The 22,540-nt window shown below is 42.7% G+C and overlaps 1 protein-coding gene across 1 annotated transcript in view; it reads right to left on the minus strand.

Annotated features, from left to right (window-relative positions):
* Nucleotides 1–2,280: 2,280 nt before the first annotated feature.
* The window catches only part of OSBPL3 (oxysterol binding protein like 3), a 193,498-nt gene continuing 173,238 nt past the window's right edge, over nt 2,281–22,540 (minus strand). Inside the window, exons 18-23 of the mRNA XM_024755028.1 lie at nt 20,104–20,182; nt 17,697–17,841; nt 14,680–14,824; nt 11,063–11,189; nt 9,242–9,364; nt 2,281–6,035 (exon numbers count right to left, since the gene is read on the minus strand). Of these exons, the coding sequence (XP_024610796.1) occupies nt 5,939–6,035; nt 9,242–9,364; nt 11,063–11,189; nt 14,680–14,824; nt 17,697–17,841; nt 20,104–20,182 (716 nt within the window). The 3' untranslated portion in view covers nt 2,281–5,938. The remainder of the gene's footprint in view (nt 6,036–9,241; nt 9,365–11,062; nt 11,190–14,679; nt 14,825–17,696; nt 17,842–20,103; nt 20,183–22,540) is intronic.

Genomic DNA, 22,540 nt, shown 5'->3' on the forward strand with positions numbered 1-22,540 from the left:
ATCCATCACAGAAGCTGCTACTCGCTCCCTGTCCGCAGGCCCTTGTTAAAGCAGCGGTCCCCACCCTTTCTGGCACCAGGGACTGGTTTCGTAGAAGACAATCTTTCCACGGATGGTTGAGGGGGAAAATGGTCCAGGCGGTCATGCGAGCGGTGGGAGTGGTAGAGGAAGCTTCCCACGCTCACCTCCTGCTGTGCGGCCAGTTCCTAACAGGCCAAGGAAGGTACTGGTCCAGGACCTGGGGGTTGGGGACCCCTGTGTTATAAAGTACCCACGAGTGTCAAGGCCCCTAACTTTACATCTCAAATAAAGCACAAAAGCAATGAGCGAAATGTCATGAAAAGAAACACACAGTTCTTACCAACATGCCATTTTCTAACTCCTAGAACAATCATGAAATTAGAAAGTGGTGTGCCTGCTCTGTGGTGAGCAAATGCTGGTCCACAGACTGTGTGAGGCTGTCTGGGTCTGAACCACCCAGAGGAAGTGTGTGTGTGTGTGTGTGTGTGTGTGTGTGTGTGTGTGTGTACCACCCAGAGGAAGTGTGTGTGTGTGTACCACCCAGAGGAAGTGTCTGTGTGTGTGTCTGTCTGTGTGTGAAACCCCCTAGGACATCAGCCAAATTTGAGAATTGCTGCTTAAGCTGACATGTTTTTCCCAGTCTGATACCTGTTTAAACTGTGGCATTTAATAAAGAGAGGCTGCCCTTAACTACAGTAATATCATGGAGAACCAGTTTTTAAAAAGCACAGTTAATCATAATGCATCCTTGGTAAAATAACTGGGAGCCAAAATAAATTCTATCCTCTTAAAAAAAATTGGCCCTGAAGCCTATTTACTTACTGGAAATTCCTCTGACAGCTCAGACGTGAAGATGCCGGTGAATATAAGGTCCAGGTGCTTGTTTCTCTGTTGGCCCGGGGCCTCCTCCTGCACTTCGGGGCTTGTACCCACTTGAGTTCAGCCACCAGGGAGAATGGCGGCCAGAGGAGACCGAGGTTGGGAGACCTCTTCCTGACGCTCGACTGGATTTTCTGGCAGAGGCCGAACGTCCCTCCGCTAGAGCTCCTGACCACCCTTCCCTCCTCGGAGCTCCAGCTCCTGCAGGGGCGGTTACAACTTCCAGCTGTTGCTGATATGCCTTAATCCCACTAATAGCCCTGCAAGTAGCCCTTCATTTAAATCTCCTGAGCTATGGAGTTGGATTCACTTTCCTGCAGGGACTCCAACTAATTAGTCCATAATAAGAAACTCCTGACTGGTGTCAGCTAGGACCATGATATCCTGATTTGCTGGTCACTGATGGACATTATATTAGTGCAGGTATTCCATCAGTATGACTAGAAAATAATACGACTGAGTTCCTAAACTAAAGGCCGAAAACTTGTACCTTCAAATGTCATTGCTTCCTCAAAGTCAACACCTTAGGATGCTTTAATATCTATTCCAATCATGGCCGGCACGTTAAAATGGCCTGAGGTTGCCTTTTAAGGTTTACCTTTAGTGTTCGTATTATTTGGAATAATGTCAATCCTTCTTTGATGGCAGATTTGATACAGATCAACAGGCAATATCATATACATATATGGAAATTAGCAATAATTTCGCGATGTTTATATGCAAATGTCACTAATTGCCCTCAAAATGTCTTTTATAGCTTGTTTTTCTTTTCTTTTAAGCTAGGATCCAGTCAAGGTTCATGAATTGCTTTTGGTTGTCTCTTTAGCGCTTTGGGGGAGGCAGAGATGTGACCTTATGTGTGTAACTGAGATCCAGTGCGTGCGTAACACCATAAATATAGGAACTCACTCGAACGGGACTTCAGGGAAGGTTAAGTGTTTGGGGCATTGCTAAGGACACAAGTTGGGTGTGGGAGATGAGTCAGCCATTCGTAAGGGCCATTAAATCAGTGTGACTAGTCGGCATTTCCCTTTTTCATGTTAGGACACACAGAAAATAATATTTCCATAGCACGCTGGGTTGAACAGACAGGGCTTCTTTGGGGGCTGTCTGGGGCTCTAGCTGCCTCAGGTCCCCTGTCCCAAAGGCTGGGGGACCTACATTTGCAGTACACCTTGGAAATGTTCAGACCAAAAGTATGGCAACTTTTGCCAAAGTTTCCAGGCTTCTTTATGTCCTGGGGTATTTTTTATTTCCAACCCCATCCCTTGAGCTAATCTTGTGTGTTTCTCCCTCAGCAAAGCCTCAGCTAGAGTCTTGCTCTGTCCGTTCAGCAGCCACATACGCCCATTAACCTGGAAACACAACGACAGGAGCGGCCTTTTTCCATGTTATTTATTCACAGTCAACTAGCTTCACGAGGGGGAAAAACAAATTAGTCAGAGCTTTTGGGGGAGGCGTAAGGGGATGGGTGGAAGGCTGGTATTTTAAACAGAAAATAATCTTATAAATGGTTAGATGAAAGATTTACAAATATCCATTAAAAAAAATAGTATCCTCTGAGGGTAAGTGAGGAAGATAAAATCATCATGAATAAAATAAATTAACAACTCCTGATCATTGCATTCCTCAAAACCAAAGTCTCTGAAAATGGTTTGCATTTCAGACGGCTGCAATTTGCAGACTTATGTGATACATATATATTTCCAACACAGAAAAGTAAAGACAAACACTAAGCAACAGATGAATACAATGTAGGGAAAATTGAGCACGTGAAAATAGCTGTCATTTGGTAGCAAAAATAGAGGTATGCCAATGTTAATATCAAAATTAAAGACATTCAAATAAATGACGCCAACACATTGGAACTATTATTCCTAAGACCACGAGAACAACTGCTTACTGCTCCTACTCATAACTAAAAGCTCTGAGGAAATCCTGTGATAGCTGGAAGGCATAACTTACAGAGTATGCAGCAGACCTACGGCAAGTTTCAACAGCCAAATAAAAACTGTATACTTTATCTTTTTTCTCTTCGGGTTGATGTTGTTAATAGTAGGATAAGACCACTCATCATAAATCTGAGGAATACAGATGGATAGCGCTCGCGAAGCCCAAGCCAATGATTTACTGGAAGTAGTTAAAGGTAGAATGTGAGAAAAGCAGCAGCCCAAATGAAGCAGATATATTTTTTTAAAAGTTGGTTTGTCTACTTTTCTCTCCCAGAGAACCTCACAGGAAGCACAGGAGGCCATGAGGGCTTTCTGGGCATCTGTGAGGACCTGATACATAACGGATGGTTGTCCTAAAGTGAACTCCATGTGTTTAATTAGTACCAGAACCAGCCTGGCTTCTGGGAGGTGCATGGCATGGAGGAGCTGCACTGAGGCTTTGATTATTGAGTTTGACTCCAGGAAATACCAGCCTAGGCTTTGGGGCCTGGGGAGGGAGTGACCTGCTGCCAGGCTACCCTGGAGACGGTGGCTCCTTCCTGAAGCATGTCCCGCAGCTTCAGATAACTGGCAGGGGCAACAGGAACCCTGGAAGTGTAACGTGGCTGACTGTACAAGGTCCCATTTCCAAGAACAGCTGTGCAGTTCACCATACATTTGGGATGGGATGATAAGGCATGAAATGGAGGTTACAACATGTACCTCAAGTGATGCAGTGACTGGCATTATGCAATCGGGAGATTCAAAATCCAAAGTCAATTCTACCTCAATTCTTCCCAAACAATGCCATGTTTCTGTTTTCTTCATCCTAAGAATATAAAATGTCCTTGAGATACAAATTAGGTGAGAGGATGCTTTTGAGAACAGAGGCTGAAGGAAAAAAGAAGCCATTTCCCCCTCAAGGGAATTTGAGGATTATAATAGGATGCATCACCAAGCTGCTTAAATTTCAGAAAAGCCCTTTATAGATGTAGGTACTAATAGACTTTAAAATTTGCATACATATTCAAATTCAGCCCCACTCCCATCTCAAATAAGATGACTACAGAGGTGATATTTGGTCCCTTGATCCTCGTGATTACAAAATGAAACATAAGATCAACTGAAATAACAGCATCAGGACAATTAAAGACTTTCCAAAGACTGCATGACAAAGCTACGTCCATTCAGGCTGCATGTTTTCTTTCTGTTTTTGTTTTGAGCCAGCCCCTGGAGTAGGCCTGTAACAGTCAGTATTACTCAAGTTCTACATTTACCTTCACACTGTGAAAACTAGATTTGTTCTCCCCTGGAGTATCCTTAAAATCTACAGCCTGCTTCTTCCCGTCTGTGAGCAGAATTTAGATACATGCTTGAAAAGAAAAGAACAAAGCACATAACCAAAGAATCTGATTGGGTCAGTTAACTGCTTAGAAATGGAAATGATATTCGAACTGTGTTCATCTTGACGTCTTGATGCATGGAATGGATGAAAGCAATATTTAATGAGTCGTGTATTGTTTTAAAATGCTAGTCACTCGCAGATTCCAAAAGGCTACTGACCCACTTTAGATAACTCTCCATTTTGAAAGTGTAATACTCTCCAACTAGTTATTTGGTGTGACATTGAAAAATCATGCATTCTTTCTTCCATTATTTATTCTACTTTTCACTCGTAGCATTCTCTGAAATTATTTAAATATCTAAAAATGTTTTCTGGAGAAATCTTTTTACCACACCACTTTACTTGATATTACATAAAATCGTCATGGACTTTAGAGGAAAAGGCTTCAAACGTAGGCTTTGGTTTTGAAGTAATTTGGGCAGAAGTTAGAATTGCTTTGATCACACAATTCAACTACTGCACAAATTCTATTATAGTAATTGGAAATAACACATTTAAAAAGGCGAAGTTTCTCCTTTCAGTAGTTATAGTCTGTATTATTCAAGACTGCTGCAAAACTCACAAAAGAGTGATATGAGTAAGAAGAAGTGTAGGAAAGCGATAAGACACTTAAAGCGTTACCAGGACATAACACAAAGGAAGAGCATCAATTCTCTACATTCGTCTATAAGGCAGGTGGTCAAACTTTTCATACAAGATCTAAAATATGGTGCTTATTGAGAGGTAGAAAATACCAAAACACTATTTAAGAAAAACATGTTGAATTATTTAAAACAATCAGTTACTTTGCTAAACTTTTGGAAAGTCAAACTGCCATGTTGAATGCACCTATGTTTTACACTAAATTGGGACATTCCATATTCAACAGAGATGTGGTCAAACAGCGGAGGAGGCTAGAGGTGGGGTGGGAAGCAGGAAACAGTTTCTTAACTTGTAATGGATTCAGCTCTCACTAAGGAGAAATTTCCTACCGTCCGCCTGGGATTTCATTTTGACATCTAATTAACAGGGGTTTCTCGGATTATCAACAATTTTTCTGAGTAACGGTACAATTTTGCACATAAGGCAATGAAACTATAGGGAGGGATGAGTTCGAATGCTTCCTCTTTGAGAAGCTGCCATATCCATCTGATATAAAAACATACATCCCACTAATCGTATACCATTCCCCCAAGCACTAAAACGCAAATGCAAATATTCTTCAGACTCCAGTACCAGCAGAATTGTTCTTGAGCAATTCAAAAGTTGTCTGAGGCAGAAAGATATCTGAGCTACCAAATTAAACCTGGGCATCTTGCACACAGGTGAGTAACCCTTCGTATTCTTATTTCTTAATGCACCTGGGAAAGATGGATTTTTTTTTCCAACATAATTTTATAAGGCATAAATTTAAATAGAATTTTCCTAACCTTTGGAAAGTTAGTGTTAAAGCTTCTTTTTTAACCCACATGTTAACATTCAATCTTTCATTCTTATTAAATAGTTTATATATAAAAAGAAATATCAAGGTGTTCTACATTCATATAAACAGTTGTGATAACATTTGAAATTGTAAAGAAACCTACTGAAGAAAATATATACTTAAACACAACACCAAGCTAAGAAGCACAAGTGATTGTTCTAGGTAATGTTGTAGACACAGGTTTGTGGCTTCAGAAAGCAAACACGGGAGAAGCACAAAGATGTATCGCTCTTTCCTCTTTTACCACAAGACAGGATGGTCCAGTTTGGAAAAACCAAGATCTTTCCTAAGTTCCAAATAGGTGCCACTGCTCACCCAAGAGTCATCGCTGCATTTCCTGTGAAAGTGAAAGAATTTGCTGAAGGCTCGTGACAAGACTGTCATAGTCTCTGTCTCCTTTTCACCCCGTTCCTCCCCCGCCCGCCCTCTCCAGCTTATCACTGGCACCTGCACCCCTGTCCCTGTGGTCCAGTACTGGACCAGCGAGGGAGCAGGAAGTCTGGAAACCGTTTTGCTGCTTCTGACTTTGACTTCTCCAACTTAAGGCTGTGAGAAATGGGTGCTTCTGAGAGAAGTGGGTGAGGGTAGAGTCTGTCGTACAGAAAACAGGGCTGGGATGACAGCTACCACCTGGGGTATGGCCACGTAAAAGTTACAAATCAATCACGTTGTTCAAATCAAGTGATCAATTAACAGTAAAAAGGAAAGGAATTGGAAGGAATTGGAATCACAGCCTGGAGTGAACAGCCTTGGTTCACTATTCTATGCATAGATAATATATTACGTAGATCCAAATTCAAAAGGTACCAAAGAGTGGAGAGCTGAACGTTTTCTTCCTACTCCCAGCCTCCCAGTTCTCCGCAGAGACAATGATCTTTAGCAGCTTCACTCAGAGAAATTCCACGTGTGTGAGCGGGCACGCATGCACACTCACACTGCACTCCTCTCCTATTTTTCACTCAATGGTAGCCCTGGATGGTCTTCTACCCCTTGAGTTTTTTTGTTTTTTTGGTGTTTTTTGCGGTACGCGGGCCTCTCACTGCTGTGGCCTCTCCCGTTGTGGAGCACAGGCTCCGGATGCGCAGGCTCAGCGGCCATGGCTCACGGGCCCAGCCGCTCCGCGACATGTGGGATCTTCCCGGACCGGGGCACGAACCTGTGTCCCCTGCATCGGCAGGCGGACTCTCAACCACTGCGCCACCAGGGAAGCCTTGAGTTTATATATATAACATATATATTAGAGATCCTTTTCCATTGTCACAATAAGGTCAGCAAACTACAGCCCAAGGGCCAATCCAGCCTTCGGCCTATCTCTGTAATACCGTTTTACTGGAACACATCATGCCCATTCATTTAAGTATTGTCTATGGCTGCTTTCACATTGCACAGCAAGGTTGAGTCATTACTACTGAGGGCTCATGGCCTGCAAAGCTAACAATATTCACCATTTGCCCTTTGCAGGAAAAGTTTGGTGACTTTGGCAAAAAGGGCTTCCTTTCTTTCTTTTTAAACAGGTGCGTGATAGTCCATTGTGGGGATGGACCACGATTTAACCAGTACCCTACTGGTGGGCACTGAGGATGTTGTTTTCAACCTCTAGCTATTATAAACAAAACATATGTTATTTTGTATGTGCAAGAGATTAGTTATATTAAAAATTCCTATAAACTGAACTTCTGTGCACTTGTAATGTTGACTGATATTGTCATATGCTTTAGAAACAAAAGTGAGGAGTGTCTGTTTTTCCACATTCTCAGGATCATAGATTTTTATCACAATTGTTTTTCTATTCCAATAAAGGGATGTGTTTAAAAATAAATCAATCTGCATATCAGATACTTTACTATGAAACAAAGATGACTATCGCTGCCAGAGCTGTAGTTTCCACTTGAAATTTCCAGTGATGTTTTCGTGGCTCCTCAGTGAGTGTCAACGGAAACGTCCAAGTCCCCATGCTCCTCTGTCATCTCTGCCAGCGTCTAATTGGAACAGTTCCCGGACTGCTACTGCTGAACAATTCTCACCTTTTCTCACAGTTTTACTTGCCACATCTAATACTCTGATAATTTTACAGACAATCAAGAGGAAAAAGAACTGCAGCTGTGTTCAGTCCTTGCCCATTCCAGACATAATTCTTACACGGTTGCAGTGACAGCCCAGATAACATTTTATATTTTGCATTTACATGTTAGTTCATTTCCCACAGAGCTCCACAGACTGTGTGAAGTCATTTCTGAGGTTTTTACATCAGATCAAGTTGATAAATCTCCTTATCTAGCTCCTGAGACAGTTTGGTTATCCACAATTTTTAATGATCCTAAAAATACTGTAATGAACCTCTTTAACAGGTATTACCAAAATCAACTGGTCAGTCTGTTAGTCTATTCATTTACCTATCCCTTGCCTTTATAAAAAAAAAAAAAAATTTAAGGTGTCTTATTTTTTAAATGTTTAAATGAAGTTATGAATATTCTGGGATAAAACTCTGGCCTACTGATCTTCAATCGCTCATATTCTGAGTTTGTGAAATGATCGAAATCCACATCAACTTTAGGGGAAAGGACATAATACTTTGGGGATAAAACATAACTTGTTGCTATTTTGCTGTTTTGGAAATATAAAATTTTATTGATGCAGCTGATAGATTAGTTGCTAAATCCTCCTAAATGTGTTTCTGTTGCCCATTAAAAAATAATAACAACCAAAAAATCCCTGCAAACAACAACAAAATCCTGAAAAGAAGACTGGGGGGAATAGGTAGGGCAGGAGCTGGCTGCTTTTCTACATGCGATTGTTCCATTGCTGATTTTTAAAAAAAAATGAACAAACTAAAACCCCCTAAAATCATATCAAGCCCTGGCCTGTAGTAAAGAGAGCCAGGCCCCTGCCTGGGACATTCCACTGGATCTCTCCACAGATCACCTATGTCCCCTGGGCCTTCGTTTCTTTGCAGTTAAAATAAAAGAAGGGGTGAAGGGCGGATGATCTCTGACGCCCCTTCTAAATCTTTCAGTCTGTTCTTAACGAGACCCTCCTAGCAAGCTATTTTTAAAATAATACTAAGTGTTCCAAATCCAAGCCCCAGTATATTGGAGCTTCTGCAATTCAAGAATTAGATTACTTGGAAGTTCTAGTTTGGTGAAGAATGGGGTGATAGCTAATTATCTCCATCACTGTGTAGAATCTATCCATTTGGGGGACCAACCTTAGACATGGCTTGAATAAGCTGGCCTGGTACTGGGAGCTGGGTTTTGTTGGTCTCGTTGCTTCTCCCACAAACACTTACTGCAAAGTCCTGGGAGAGCCCCGGGAGAGACCAAGGAATGCAAAAAAAGGAGGGCTGCGCGGGGCAGCCTGGGGGCAGTGTCCCCACAAAGTCGGGCCTTCACAGAGGAGGGATGTCACCACTCTGAAGCAGGAAAAGGGCTGAGAACACTCTCTCGTGGGGAGGGGACACCCCAGTCTGTTCTCTTCACACCAGAAGCATCAGGCGTCGCCAGTGCCTGCCAACAATGACCCACACGACCCCAGCTGCACACATACCTGAAAAACCGCGGCTGGTGCTCCACCTTATTTTCTTCCAAGACCCGCCGCCTTTCTCTCTGCAGCTGTTCAATCCTCTGCTTTTGTATTTCGGCCTCTTCTAAGCTCCCTTCTTCTAGAAACCTGAGGCATTGAGGAAAAAGATAAAGGAATAGGAACACCAAGGAAATGCAACAATCATTAATATTAGAACTGCATGTGTACAAGACTGGATATTCAGAATACTCTCCTATACATAAGCCCCCTCCTCAACCCTTAAAACATTATTTGGAGGTAATGAGGGACAGTATTGTGTTCTGAATTGGTGATACAGACATGGTTCAAAAAATTATATCTATGAAAAGGAATTTGGGGTAACATCTCCCTCTCTCATTCCTGTCTCCAGTTCTACCTGTTTCCTCCCCATCCCACCCACATTCACGCCCCCCACCGCAGGTAATCCACCGTTACCGGTTTCTTGTGCATCCTTCTAGAGCTTCCTGATTCGTATATAAACACACATTAATATATATTTTTACCCCTCCCTCCCTTTTAAGAACATACACGGAAGCAGGCGACACATACTGTCCATAATTTGGTATCTTGTTTTGTTTTACTTTTTACTTAACCATATACCTTGGAGCTGATTCTTGGTAGTACACAGATCTTTTCACTTTTAATAGATATATAATATTCAATTGTGTGGATACACCTGCATTTATTTTAAACAGTTCCCTATTGATAGACATTTGGGATGTTCCCAATTTTTTACATTAATTTTTAAAATTAATGCTGCAGTGAAGGACTGTATATATCTGTCATTTTGCACATGTGTTAGTATATCTCTCAGGAGACAGTTCTAGAAGTGGAATTGCTGGCTTAAAGGGTGAGTTTGTAATATATCTATTACCAAACTGCCCTTTATGGGGATTACAGCAATTTACATTTCCACCAGCAACGTTACTGAAGTGCCTCTTCCCCGTGGCCTCAAAGTGCATCAAACTTTAGAGTCTTTGCCATCTGATAGGTAAAGAAATGGTATGACCGTGTGGTTTTAAAATTTTGTGGGTTTTTTTGAGTAAGACTGAGTATCTTTTCATATGTTTAAGGGCTACCTGCATTTCCTATTTTGTGAACTGTTCATTTTCCTATGTCTATTTTTTTTTAATGGATTGATCTTGATTTCTAGAACCAATTCATGAAGTGAGCTACAAGTATAGATTTCTCAGTCGTTAATCTTTTGACTCTGGGTATACATTTTATTTACTTTACCATGAAGAAGCGTGCTGGGTTTTTTAAAAATAAAGTCAAATTTTATCAATTTTGTTTTATTTTTTGCCTTCTTGGTTTTTAGTCTTAATTAGAAAGGCCTTGGGAGAGAGATTCTTCTTTCTGTTTTACGGAGTTGGAAACTGAGGCTGAGAAAGGTTAAAAGACTTAGTGTATGCGACACAGCTTGTCAGCAGCAAACCTAGGATCAGAAGTTAGATTTCAGTGCACCAGAATAAGTTAAATTCGAGGGGTGGGGAGCTGGATGCTTTTACTCTTTCAAATACAGAGTAAGTTGTTCTTATTGCTGTATGCAGTGAAACTCTTTAAAAAAAGACTTTTTTTTTTTCCCAATAGAAATGGGGTTCTACTGGTGAATAAAGGTCATGCCACACACAGATCTAAGCTGGGCTCTGTTCCTTCCACAAGATGGCTTAAAGTCTCCCTAGACCTCTGCTCTTGATGACAGAATCTCTCTCTCTTAGGCTCCTTTGGTGGCCTGGGAGATGTTACCAAGACTTTTCACAAAGAGTTTCACAGCTCTGTAGATAAAGATCTGAAAAAAATCCTTACCTTTGGTCTGGCCTGAATCGAGTGTCAGTAGGTGGTAATAAAGACTTTAATAATGGATCCATTTCGTTTAATTCCAGTGCAAACTGTGTGAAGCCATAATATTGCTCATAGCCTTTTGGCATGGGATCTGAAAGAAAAAGAAATCATTCATCACTGACTTGCATTGCATTCACATCACATCTTAATTCCTTCACCTTTTTCATCTCAGACCAGCTACAATTTTTCTCTCTCGGCTCTAAACTCTTCCATTTCTATTAAAATATTCTGGCTCACAGAGAGGTGCGGAATTTTTCTCTATAAATTTTCTTCTCTATAAGCTTCCTGCTACCTACAAGCATAAGGCCTTCTTTGTGTGGTCCTATAGCAAATTTATTAAATACCGAGAGGTTTCTATAGAATTTAAGTTATAAAAATAATTTGTTACTAAAATAAACATGTTAAAAAGAACTCTAGGTCCACTTTTCCTGACTAACAAGACTTTCACCCTAGAGAATCGTTTTTCATTTAAGAGATGTCAAATTCTCCTGAAACTCTGTCTAGTACCTAGAATAGTGTTGGACCCATACCAAGAGGTCAATAAATTTTTTTTTTTTTTCTTTTGCAGTACGCGGGCCTCTCACCACCGCAGAGCACAGGCTCCGGACGCACAGGCCCAGTGGCCACGGCTCACGGGCCCAGCCGCTCCGCGGCACGCGGGATCCTCCCAGACCGGGGCACGAACCCACGCCCCCCGCGTCGGCAGGCGGACTCCCAACCGCTGCGCCACCAGGGAAGCCCAATAAATTTTATTCTTTACTTCCAGTCCTGCTCTTCTTTTTACCAATGCTTGGCCCCTCCAAATCTTACATATTTTAATTTTAAACCACCTCAGCAGAAGCCAGGAATAGAGATGGGATTATAATGGCAGAAACACTGCCAGCTGGAACCAAAGGGGACTGAATGAAGCAAGGCTGCTGGACTACTGTTATTTTACAGATGGAACCAGAGAGCTACGCAGCTGCAAACATGCATTGCCTTCAAGAAAAGGGAAGAATGACTCTGAAGGTGATTCAGAGATCATTGGGCTGCCACTCCCACCACAGGCCCAGACTACACAGATTCAGGGGGCAAGGCTGCCACTACCTCTCAAATGGCAGGGCCGCTGTGCAGCTTCAACATGCCCGGCTGCCACCACCCAGAGCCTTGGGGGGCTTGGGAGCCAGGCAAAGTCCCAGTGGGCCCAGAGGGTGGGGCATCGAGCCAATGAGGATGATCTCCAGTTTTTAGATCAACAGCATTTGCCGTGCTAGGTCTTGGACTCACTTAGGACCTGTCATCCCTTTCTTCTTTCCTCTTTCTCCCTTTGGAATGGGAACGTCTATCCTATGCCCATCCCACCACTGTGTTTTGGAAGCACATTTTGGTTTCATAGGCTCACAGCTGGAGAGGATGAATCATATCTCAAATCTCACCCGTACCTGATTTAGATATTTGGATGAGACTTTGGACTTTAGAGTTGATGCAGGAATGAGTCAAGACTTCTGGGGCTGCCGGGGTGGAATACACACATTTTGCACGTAAGAAGGACATGATTTTGGGAGGCCAGGGGTGGAATGTTATGGACTGGATGTTTATGTTCTCTCAAAATTCATATGTTAAAGCCCCACCCCCAGAGTGCTGTCTTTGGAGATGAGGCCTCTGGAGTAGCGAAGGTTAAATGGGGTCAGAAGGGTGGGCCCTGATCTGGCAGCCAAGCCACGAAGAAGACTCCCACCAGAATCCGAATTTGCCAGCACCCAGCCTCCAGAACTGTGAGCAAATGAATTTCCGCTGTTTAAGCCACCCAGTCTGTGGTGTTTGCTACAGCAGCCCAAGCAGATTAATGCAGGCGTATTGCCCTAACTTTAATTAATTGTTAACTTTAATTGTTAGGTGCATAGCACATATCCTAATGCTTTAAGTCATTATGAAGGTTTGACTTCCTTCCCCCTTTTCCCCCCAGCTGCTTCAAACACTTAGCATCACTGTACACTCCCTAGGGGATGAATACAACTAAAAGTCAAGCTAAAAATACCCAAATTTACGTATTGGATAAATCAAATGTAGACTAATCCAATCCACTCGTAGCCTTAGCTCTAGCTGTCCACATATACAAATGCTTTCCACGAACTTTCCTGAAGACCCATTTTCTGAAGCTTCAGAAGTCCACTTTGTCTAATTCTAATTCTCTGTGGATCCTAAGCATAAAAATAATAGCAAACTTCCTACTATGCCTTCAAAAATCCATCCCAGTCTCCCAATCACCAGAGTGGAGACAGTGGTTTTTCTTGCAGACAGGCCAGGGATGCTCACAGCCAAGGCAGAGACATAAAGTCAATGAATAACAACAACAGCAACTAGAATAACAGCTTACACACTGTTGTCAAGGTACTACTTTAACACCCAGAGCCGATGGTAGCTCTCATCTGTGATACATTCTTTAAGCAAAGGAGAGCAAGTGTCTCATTCATAAAATGCCATGCGTGCCTCTGAACCTCTGAAGCTAGAAAGGCGGCCATGGTGCCAAGTCATTCTAGCTTCGTGGCAACCTCTGCGACGGTGGAAGATGTGACTGCTACCCGTTGAAAGAGACATTGTTGCTTGCCCACTCCACAGTCATCTCCCTTTCTTACTTGCTAATGGCAAACTCATCTGTTTGGGTGTCACTGTACACTCCCTAGGGGATGAATCTAAACTCATGTGAATCTCTCCTGCCGACCCAGTTGCCTAGGATCGGTTACGGGATGGGTTTGGACCCACTTCAGGTTGATGAGATATGAAGACACATCTGCTGCAGGATCCTAGGAAATATTTCATTCCTGAGAAAAGACAGTTACAACTGAAGAAAGCTCTTCTGTCCTCCCTTCTCCCCTGCTTAGTGAGCTGTCACAGGGGGGATATGATATTGAATCGAGGCAACCATTTTGCATCCATGGGAAGAAACATCACCGCCATATTGGAAGTGGCAGATGGGTCCTCAATGACCTGTGTTCTTGACACAGGTAACCTGCCTGTGTAACAACCCTGGGGCCACCCCCTGCCATTTGTTGTTAAGTGCATAGCACATATCCTAATGCTTTAAGCCATTATGAAGGCTTGACTTCCTTCCCCCTTTTCCCCTCAGCTGCTTCAAGCACTTAGCATCCTTCTAGAATTACAGGAGAGACTGGAGTGGCTTATGGTATTGGGAGAGTCTAGGGACCCCTAACTCTTGTAGGTCATTCTACTTTTCCAGTAAGAATTTTCCCTTTATCTTTACTCTAGAATGACTTCTTGTACCTCATTGATATTCCTTCACAGTGCCCAGTATAGGCGAAGGAATGATGTGTGTTGACTGGAAGACACAGTGACCACGGATTAGCAATGGCTTTGTTCTGGGATTAAGAACCCAGGACCTATCAACTCAACAGAGGTATTGTTAAGCTTGAGGATGAGTCTGAGATATAACTAGGTGAATGAAAGATGGGCCAGTAGCTCCAACATAATTCAAAGCAGGTAGAGGCTAGATACACCGAATGGACACTGACGCCCACCCACGTGCAGTTCCTCTGGCCACATCCCGCCTCCTTTTGCTTGGGGCTGATTAACCAGATACTAACTCGCTCTCCAGATACAAGTGGATGAGGAAGAACCACCGCAGTAGATGCTCTCATGCCATTTCCCAAATAGCCGATGCACTGCTTTTCCACTCTTGTCAAATACTGTACCTTCAATTTCATGGGCATTAGTGCTCCAGTATTTCGCCTAGGAGTCAAATGAGAGTCATCTGTTTAGTGTTTTGGGGTCAATTTATTACAGATATTAAGAGAAAACAAAAGAGGAGAGAAAAAGTACCATAAGAATGACTCTATGCTACATATGGTTTGCTGGTTCTGTTTTTCTTTTTAATCATACTTTTAATTATTTAATGAAAAGTAAAAAGCTAGCACTTAATTTACAGTTTCTAACTCAACCACCAACATTTGTGTAAGACACAATTTTTTTCGACTTTCACTACATGCACAGTAGAAAGGAAAGGCTCAGTTCTCACACATCCACCAAGCAGGGGCTGGCCCTTAGCACCCCCTCCGGAACAGCTATTTCCTGGCTGTCACTGTGGCTCTGACTACTGCAGTTTAAAAGAAATGTAACTCATGTAATTTTTTCTCTGAAGGAACTAGACAATCCTTTGTAAACGAACGAATTTTTTTAACCAAGTTTGTAAACCAATCAATTTTCAGTTCCTCCTATTAGTTCCCCCCCCACCTCCCCCAAACCAGATCTGTTCACCTAACTTATAGGAACCTTATACAACCTGTATTCCCACTATGAATTTGTCCTGGTCTGAGACCAGCTCATCTTGGCTCAGCCTTGTGTGTTTTACATATACAGTACCACATTGCAGCCAGCAGAGGGAGCTCTAACTCCCTAGTGTTGATTTTTAAACTTCTCCCAATTAAGTGGCTGCCCTAAAAATCTCTGCAAAAGACCAGAAGGCATTACTCCATAAATCAAAAAAATCCTACTACTATTTTCAGCCAAAACAGAATCCACATTTGGAAACCAATAAAGTTGAGTGACATTTCCAGGCCATATCTGGTAGACTGGCTTCCTCATTCCAACCAAGTCTGTGGTAAAAATGGGAGGAAGGGCAGAGTACAGCAGTACCCCAGAGCTGAATCAGAAAGGTAACAGTGAGTTCTCTAGTCATGTAAAGATGGGGGACAGGGAAACAAACACTGTCCAGGCTCTTCAGTTTATTCTAAAGCAGGAGTCAGATTTCCTCTTTAGAGATATTTGCCAACAAGTCCAATGATGGGAAGCCACAGAGGGAGGCAGTCACGTTCCACAGGCAACGGCTGCCTCTGCTTTCAGATTCTCTTTCAACACCAGAGGCACGTCTAGTGTTCTAATTCTGTTCGTCTCTCATCACTATGAAAATGTGTTCCCTGGTCCTCAGTGGACGAGTACCAAGTGGTTGGTAGAAATGAGAGTGGAGCACACTTCCTTGGGGAAAATTCTGAGAACAAGGCAGCTCTCACCTGGATATCTATCTCTCTCTCTCTCTATCTATCTATCTATCTCCCAGTTATTTATGCCCCTGCTCCAGGTGGTCTTTGCTTCTTTTTGTAGAGAGCTTAGATGAAGCTTTCACAGCAGGGTCATTTGTATTTTACGCCAAATCACTACCAGCTTTATGTCTATCTACAACCCAGTTTGACTTATAGGATATAATAAAGACCCCCATCCACCTCTCCATAATGTCCCCCACCTGCTACAGGTGGTGCAGAGAGGTACCGTGTGAAACTCCACAGTTAGAACCTAATCTCTTGGCTTATGCTTTTGATCTTAATTAAATGCAAATATTCCTTGAGCAGGGTAGCACTTTAAGGCCATTTTGTATACATGAGAATTTTAAGGACAAGAGGGAATTTCAGGAGGAAGAGAAGTTGGGGAGAGGGCTCAAATCAAGGAATTTGGAAAGCTGGAAAGGTAAGCAGACTATTCCAGGCTCTCTGCCCCAGGAGAATCTGTGAATGTTCATGAGCCTCTGCTGTGTGCCGGGCACCACTGCCAGGCATTGGCCACTGCCGTGGGCAAGACAGACCAGGCTTCTGCTTTTCTGGAGTCAGGAATGGCAAGGAGGGTGTGGGGAACAGAAAATAAGCAAGTAAAGCAACAGCGAGCAAGCTAACTGCAGATGGTGATGAACACTCTGAAGAAAATGGGGTACGATAGAGGGTGACTAACAAGGTGGATGGAAGGATCTGGGGAGAGGGGTCCGAGCAGAAGGAAATGGAGAGAGAAAAAGAAGGACAGTGCAGCTCCAGGATGGTGAGCAAGAAAGGGAACGAGGGGTGGCAGGAGTTGAGGTTGGAGAGGAATGAGGGTGGGGTGTGTGTTTGTGTGTGTGTGTGAGTGAGGGGTGGTGGGGGTGAGGAATGCAGACTCTGAGGAGTGCAGACTCTGCAGGCTTTTGCTCTGAGAAAGATGGAAATTGTCAGAGGATTTTGGTCAAATATGGTATGACTTGCATTTTTTTAAATTGTGGTAAAACATATATAACATAATATTTACTGTTTTAACCATTTCTAAGCGTATAATGGAGTGGCTTTTAGTACATTCACAATGTCGTGTGACCATTGCCTTATGTATCTCCAGAACTTTTCATCTTCCCAAACTGAAACTCGGTACCCATTAAGTAATGACTCCCCATTCCCTCCAGTCCCCAGCCCTTGGCAGCCACCATTCTACTTTGTCTTTATGGATGTGGCTGCTCCAGGTACCTTACATAAATGGAATCATTATCTGTCCTTTTGTGTCTGGCTTATTTCACTTAGCATAATGTGTTCAAGGCTCATCCGTACTGTAACATGAGGACATGTTTCAACAGGGTCCCTCTGGCTGCCACACTGAAGACAGACCATAGGGGAGTAAAGGTGGAAGGAAGGAGCCCAGGAGGGGCCATGGCCCTGGTCCAGGTGAGAGAGGTGGGGCTGGGACCAGGGAGCACCTGGCATTGCTTGTCTACTGGCACAAAAGTGAAGGTGAAAAACCTCCCAAGACACCCTGTGCCCTGAGGCCCTGCTCTGCCGAGGCCTGTCCAGCGCCAGAGCTCACAGGCCATCCAGGTTACCTTTATAAAGTTCACTTTGCAGTGGCAGGAATCATCATTCACGTTCTTGATAACAATCTCTCCATAGTGCTCGATCCACCTCTGCCCACTTAAGATGTTATGGATGCAAGAGGTCACTTTGTTCCACTCAAAATGATCTCCAAAACTAAAGGAAGAAAAAGTGAAAGTAACAGCTACCAGAGCAGCCATCAGCAAATGCAAACAAGCACTGCTACTTAAAAAACAAGTCCTGTAATGAATTACTCATTCCTTCATTAATGGAACCAACACCGATTGAGCCGTGCTGGGCAGTCTAAGAGCTTTCACCCTCTCAGGAGGCTGAGAGGTGGGTGAAGGTCAGACCCTGGAGGCTGCCAGAGGCTCCACTAGAAGCTGGAGGTCTCCTGGAACACTGTCCTTTGCCAGAGGAGACGTGTCGAAAGTCACCAAACTATGAAAGGAGAGTGGCAAGGGGAGGGTAGAGGGGTTTTCCACAGTGTGCTCTCTACACACATACATATATGTGCACACACACGGATGTGTACATACAGGCACACACACGCACATATATACTTATGTATGTACACATGTGTGCGCACACACGGATGTGTACATACAGGCACACACACGCACATATATACTTATGTATGTACACATGTGCGCGCACACACGGATGTGTACATACAGGCACACACACGCACATATATACTTATGTATGTACACATATGCGCGCACACACGGATGTGTACATACAGGCACACACACGCACATATATACTTATGTATGTACACATGTGTGCGCACACACGGATGTGTACATACAGGCACACACACGCACATGTATACTTATGTATGTACACATGTGTGCGCACACACGGATGTGTACATACACACACACGCACATATATACTTATGTATGTACACATGTGCGCGCACACACGGATGTGTACATACAGGCACACACACGCACATATATACTTATGTATGTACACATGTGCGCGCACACACGGATGTGTACATACAGGCACACACACGCACATATATACTTATGTATGTACACATGTGTGCGCACACACGGATGTGTACATACAGGCACACACACGCACATATATACTTATGTATGTACACATATGTGCGCACACACGGATGTGTACATACAGGCACACTCACGCACATATATACTTATGTATATACACGTGTAGGTGTGTATATTTAGGCACATATGTATACAGGCAGATCTCGCTTTATTGCGTTTTTTACAAGTTGAAGGTCTGTGGCAACCCTGTGTAGAGCAAGTCTATTGGCAGCATTTTTCCAACAGCATCTGCTCCCTTCATGTCTATGAAGTATATAAAACATAACTTTAATAAGCAATGGGAAACCAAAAAATTCATGTGGCTCACTACATTGTAATATTTGCTTTATTGCAGTGGTCTAGAACCAAACCCGCAATATCTCTGAGGTGTGTCTGTATACATACACACACACACATATATTTTACATATTACTCTTAAGATACATATATCTTAAATCTTTTACAATGAGAAGGTATTCAGATATGACTTATGGAGTTAAATAATAATTACGAGGATAATGGTAACAAGACCAAACACTTAAATGACACATAATATGTGCCAATTACTATTTTTTTTTTTTTTTTTTTTTTTTTTTTTTTTTGCGGTACGCGGGCCTCTCACTGCTGTGGCCTCTCCCATTGCGGAGCACAGGCTCCGGACGCGCAGGCTCAGCGGCCATGGCTCACGGGCCCAGCCGTTCCGCGGCATGCGGGATCCTCCCAGACCGGGGCACGAACCCGTGTCCCCTGCATCGGCAGGCGGACTCCCAACCACTGCGCCACCAGGGAAGCCCGCCAATTACTATTTTAAGTGCTTTCCGTATCTGCTTAACCTTCGCAACAGTCTTATGAAGTAGATGGCTCATTACCCCTGTTTCACAGATGAGAGAACTGGTGATCAGAAAGGTTAAGTAACCTGCCCAAGGGTTTGCAACTAGTAAGTAGTGGTGTGAGCACATGAGTCGCAGTAGCCCAGTTCCAGAGGCCATAATGATTACCATTTTGCTTTATGAATAAGTATCAATAATCCCTGAAGATCAAGGCCAGAGCTTTCTTTAAAAATTTTTTGGACAGTGAGGCAGGACAACAGTGCTAAAGAAATATTATTCTTAATTGTGTTAGAAAGTAGAAATGTATTTTTTAAAGCCCCTACTTGGGAACTTTGGTGTCCAGGAAGCATTTCCATTAGAGAGAACAAAAATGTGAGACTGTCAAAATGAAGAACATTTGAAGCTACTGTTAAACACATTAACAGAAAAAAACACACTCAGCACCATGGGAGACAATGGGAATCCTGTTCCTAAACCTTGGCCCTAAATTCTAGAAAGTTCCTAACCACAGAAGGAGAACTTACGCTGGCAGAGTCACATGGGTTGTGCCAATGGGAACAATTTCCATGGATTTGCCCCAGAATTTGTTCTTCCATCTCATGTCTGAAATGAAATAATACCAAATGTTACATATTTAGCAGGAGAGCTAGGTAGATCAAAGCGTTCTTAGGCTGGATAAATGATCAACCACAATATAGGACAATCTCTTCATAACAAAATTCATTATTATTCAATATAAGTAGCAACTGAGTACCTGGAACAGAATCAGAGAAACTAAAATTATAAAGTCCCTCCCTTGGAAGAACTCACAGTGGGAAAGGCATACAGAAGTGAAAACGAGTAAGGCCCCCCAGAGAGGCACGGGCCATAGCTGGGTATGTTGTAAGGTGAAATGGAACCAGAGAAGGAAAGCCCAACATGCTTGGGGAAGGCATCAGAAGAGACTTGTCTAAAGGGGCCGCTTAAACTGGGATTGAAGAATAAACAGTTCACTAGGCAGAGAAAAAGCAGTTTAAGGCAGAAGACATGAGAAGACACGAGAGAACAGGGTGTGGTTCTGTCCTCTGGGTCTCAGACTGTTTAGAGAGAAGAGTAGAAAAACAGCTTGAGTGCAAAAAACAGCGGGCTCTACAAGCTTGGCTAAGAAGTCTGATTTGGGTGCACCGGGGGAAAAAAGGTTTTGTTTAGACAGAGAATTGATGTGATGAGATACAGACTTTGCCAAGATAATTGGCAGCAGTATGGAGAATGGAACAGGAGTAGGAGAGATGAGAAGCAAGTGACCTGTATGCTCAAGGGATAAATGAGGATGAAGTGAACCAGGACAGGGGTGGCAGGGATGGAGTAGAAGGGAATGATCCTGGAACCATTAAAGAAGCAGAGATAAAACGGGGTGACAAATTAGACGCTGATTGTGAAAGACGGGGAGAATTTGTGGATGATCTCAGATTCTTCCAACTTGCATGAATGATAGTGCCATCAGAGAGACAGGGAATAGAAAAAGAAGGGCAGAGGCAGACGATCCCTCTGGCTGCTGGGTGACAATACACAGACCATAGGGGAGCAAAAGTGAATGCAGGGAGGACAGTACGGGGTCATGGCCGTGGTCCAGGAGAGAGGTGGGCTGGGACCAGGAAGCTCCTGGGCACATATTACATGATTCTATTTATATGACACGTCCGGACTAGGCAAATCTATAGGGACAGAAAGAAGATCAGTGGTTGCCTAAGGATGGAAGAGCTTGACAGAAATTGGAAGGCTGGGGTCGGGGGGGGGAGCCACTAAAAGGTGGGAAAAGAGGTTTCTTTTTGGAGTGATGAAAATGTTCTAAAATTGATTGTAGTGATGATTGTACAGCTCTGTGAATACATGAAAAACCACTGACTTGTACCTTTTAATTAGGTGAGTTGTATAGCCTATAAATTATATCTCAATAAGCTGTTACCCCCCAAAAGATAATTGGTTGTTTAAAGCAAATTAGTAACAATGTATGACAGGGTTTATAACATATGTAAGTAAAATGTTTGTCCACAATAGCAAACGTTGGGGAAGGGGAAATAGAAGTACACTTTTGTAAGCTGCCTTTGCTATATGTTAAGTGCATAACATCACTTGAAAGGAGACTGTGATATGTTAAAGATATATAATATGAATCCTAAAGTAACAACTAAAAAGTGGAACAAAGAAGTACAGCTAATAAGGCAACAAAGGATATACAATGGAATCACAGAAAATAATCCAAAAGAACGTAAAAAAAGAAGGGGAACAAAGAACAGATGCGACAAACAGAAAACAAATAACAAGAGGCCAAATTTAAATCCAACTATGTTGATAATCACAATAAATGTAAGTGATCTAAACAACCTAATGAAAAGGTAGGAAAATGTCAAAGTGGATTAAAAAAAGCAAGATTTGACAGTTGTGGGCTTATGGAGACACGGGATTGCCCAGGAAGAAGCTGATGAAGAAGAAGCAAAGGGAGTGGAGGAGAAAACTCTGATTGATGTAAGGAGCACACAGGAAGTACTTGAAGAAGACCCCTCCCATTACCTAATACCTAACTTAAAAAAATAATAATAAAGTGCTAACAAGGTCAATGACACAGCAATTAGGAGGTTAGAGATCTTATGGGAATTATTTCCAGAGGGTTTCGGTGAAAGAGAAGTCTCCAGTCAAGCTTCAATTTTAAACTTTAGTAGCAAAGACTCAGAAAGGAAACCATGGCACTTGTAACCTAAACTGTTGTAATATTGCGTCCAGAGAGAGAAAGTGGATGGCTACGAACTGGAATGGGGGAAGGAAATTTTTTCACAAAATACTCTTTCTCATCTTTTAACTTTTATAGATGCATTAACAAAAAGGCAGTGTGGCAAATCAGGTGTTAACCAGTTAGCAGAGATGCTCAAATTTTCTTTCTATAGCACCTTCTGACTTTGGAATAAATAATTTAACAAAATTAAT

This window comes from Neophocaena asiaeorientalis, unplaced genomic scaffold (genome assembly GCF_003031525.2).
Source record: "Neophocaena asiaeorientalis asiaeorientalis breed wild unplaced genomic scaffold, Neophocaena_asiaeorientalis_V1.1 scaffold36, whole genome shotgun sequence".
Lineage (NCBI taxonomy): Eukaryota > Metazoa > Chordata > Mammalia > Artiodactyla > Phocoenidae > Neophocaena > Neophocaena asiaeorientalis.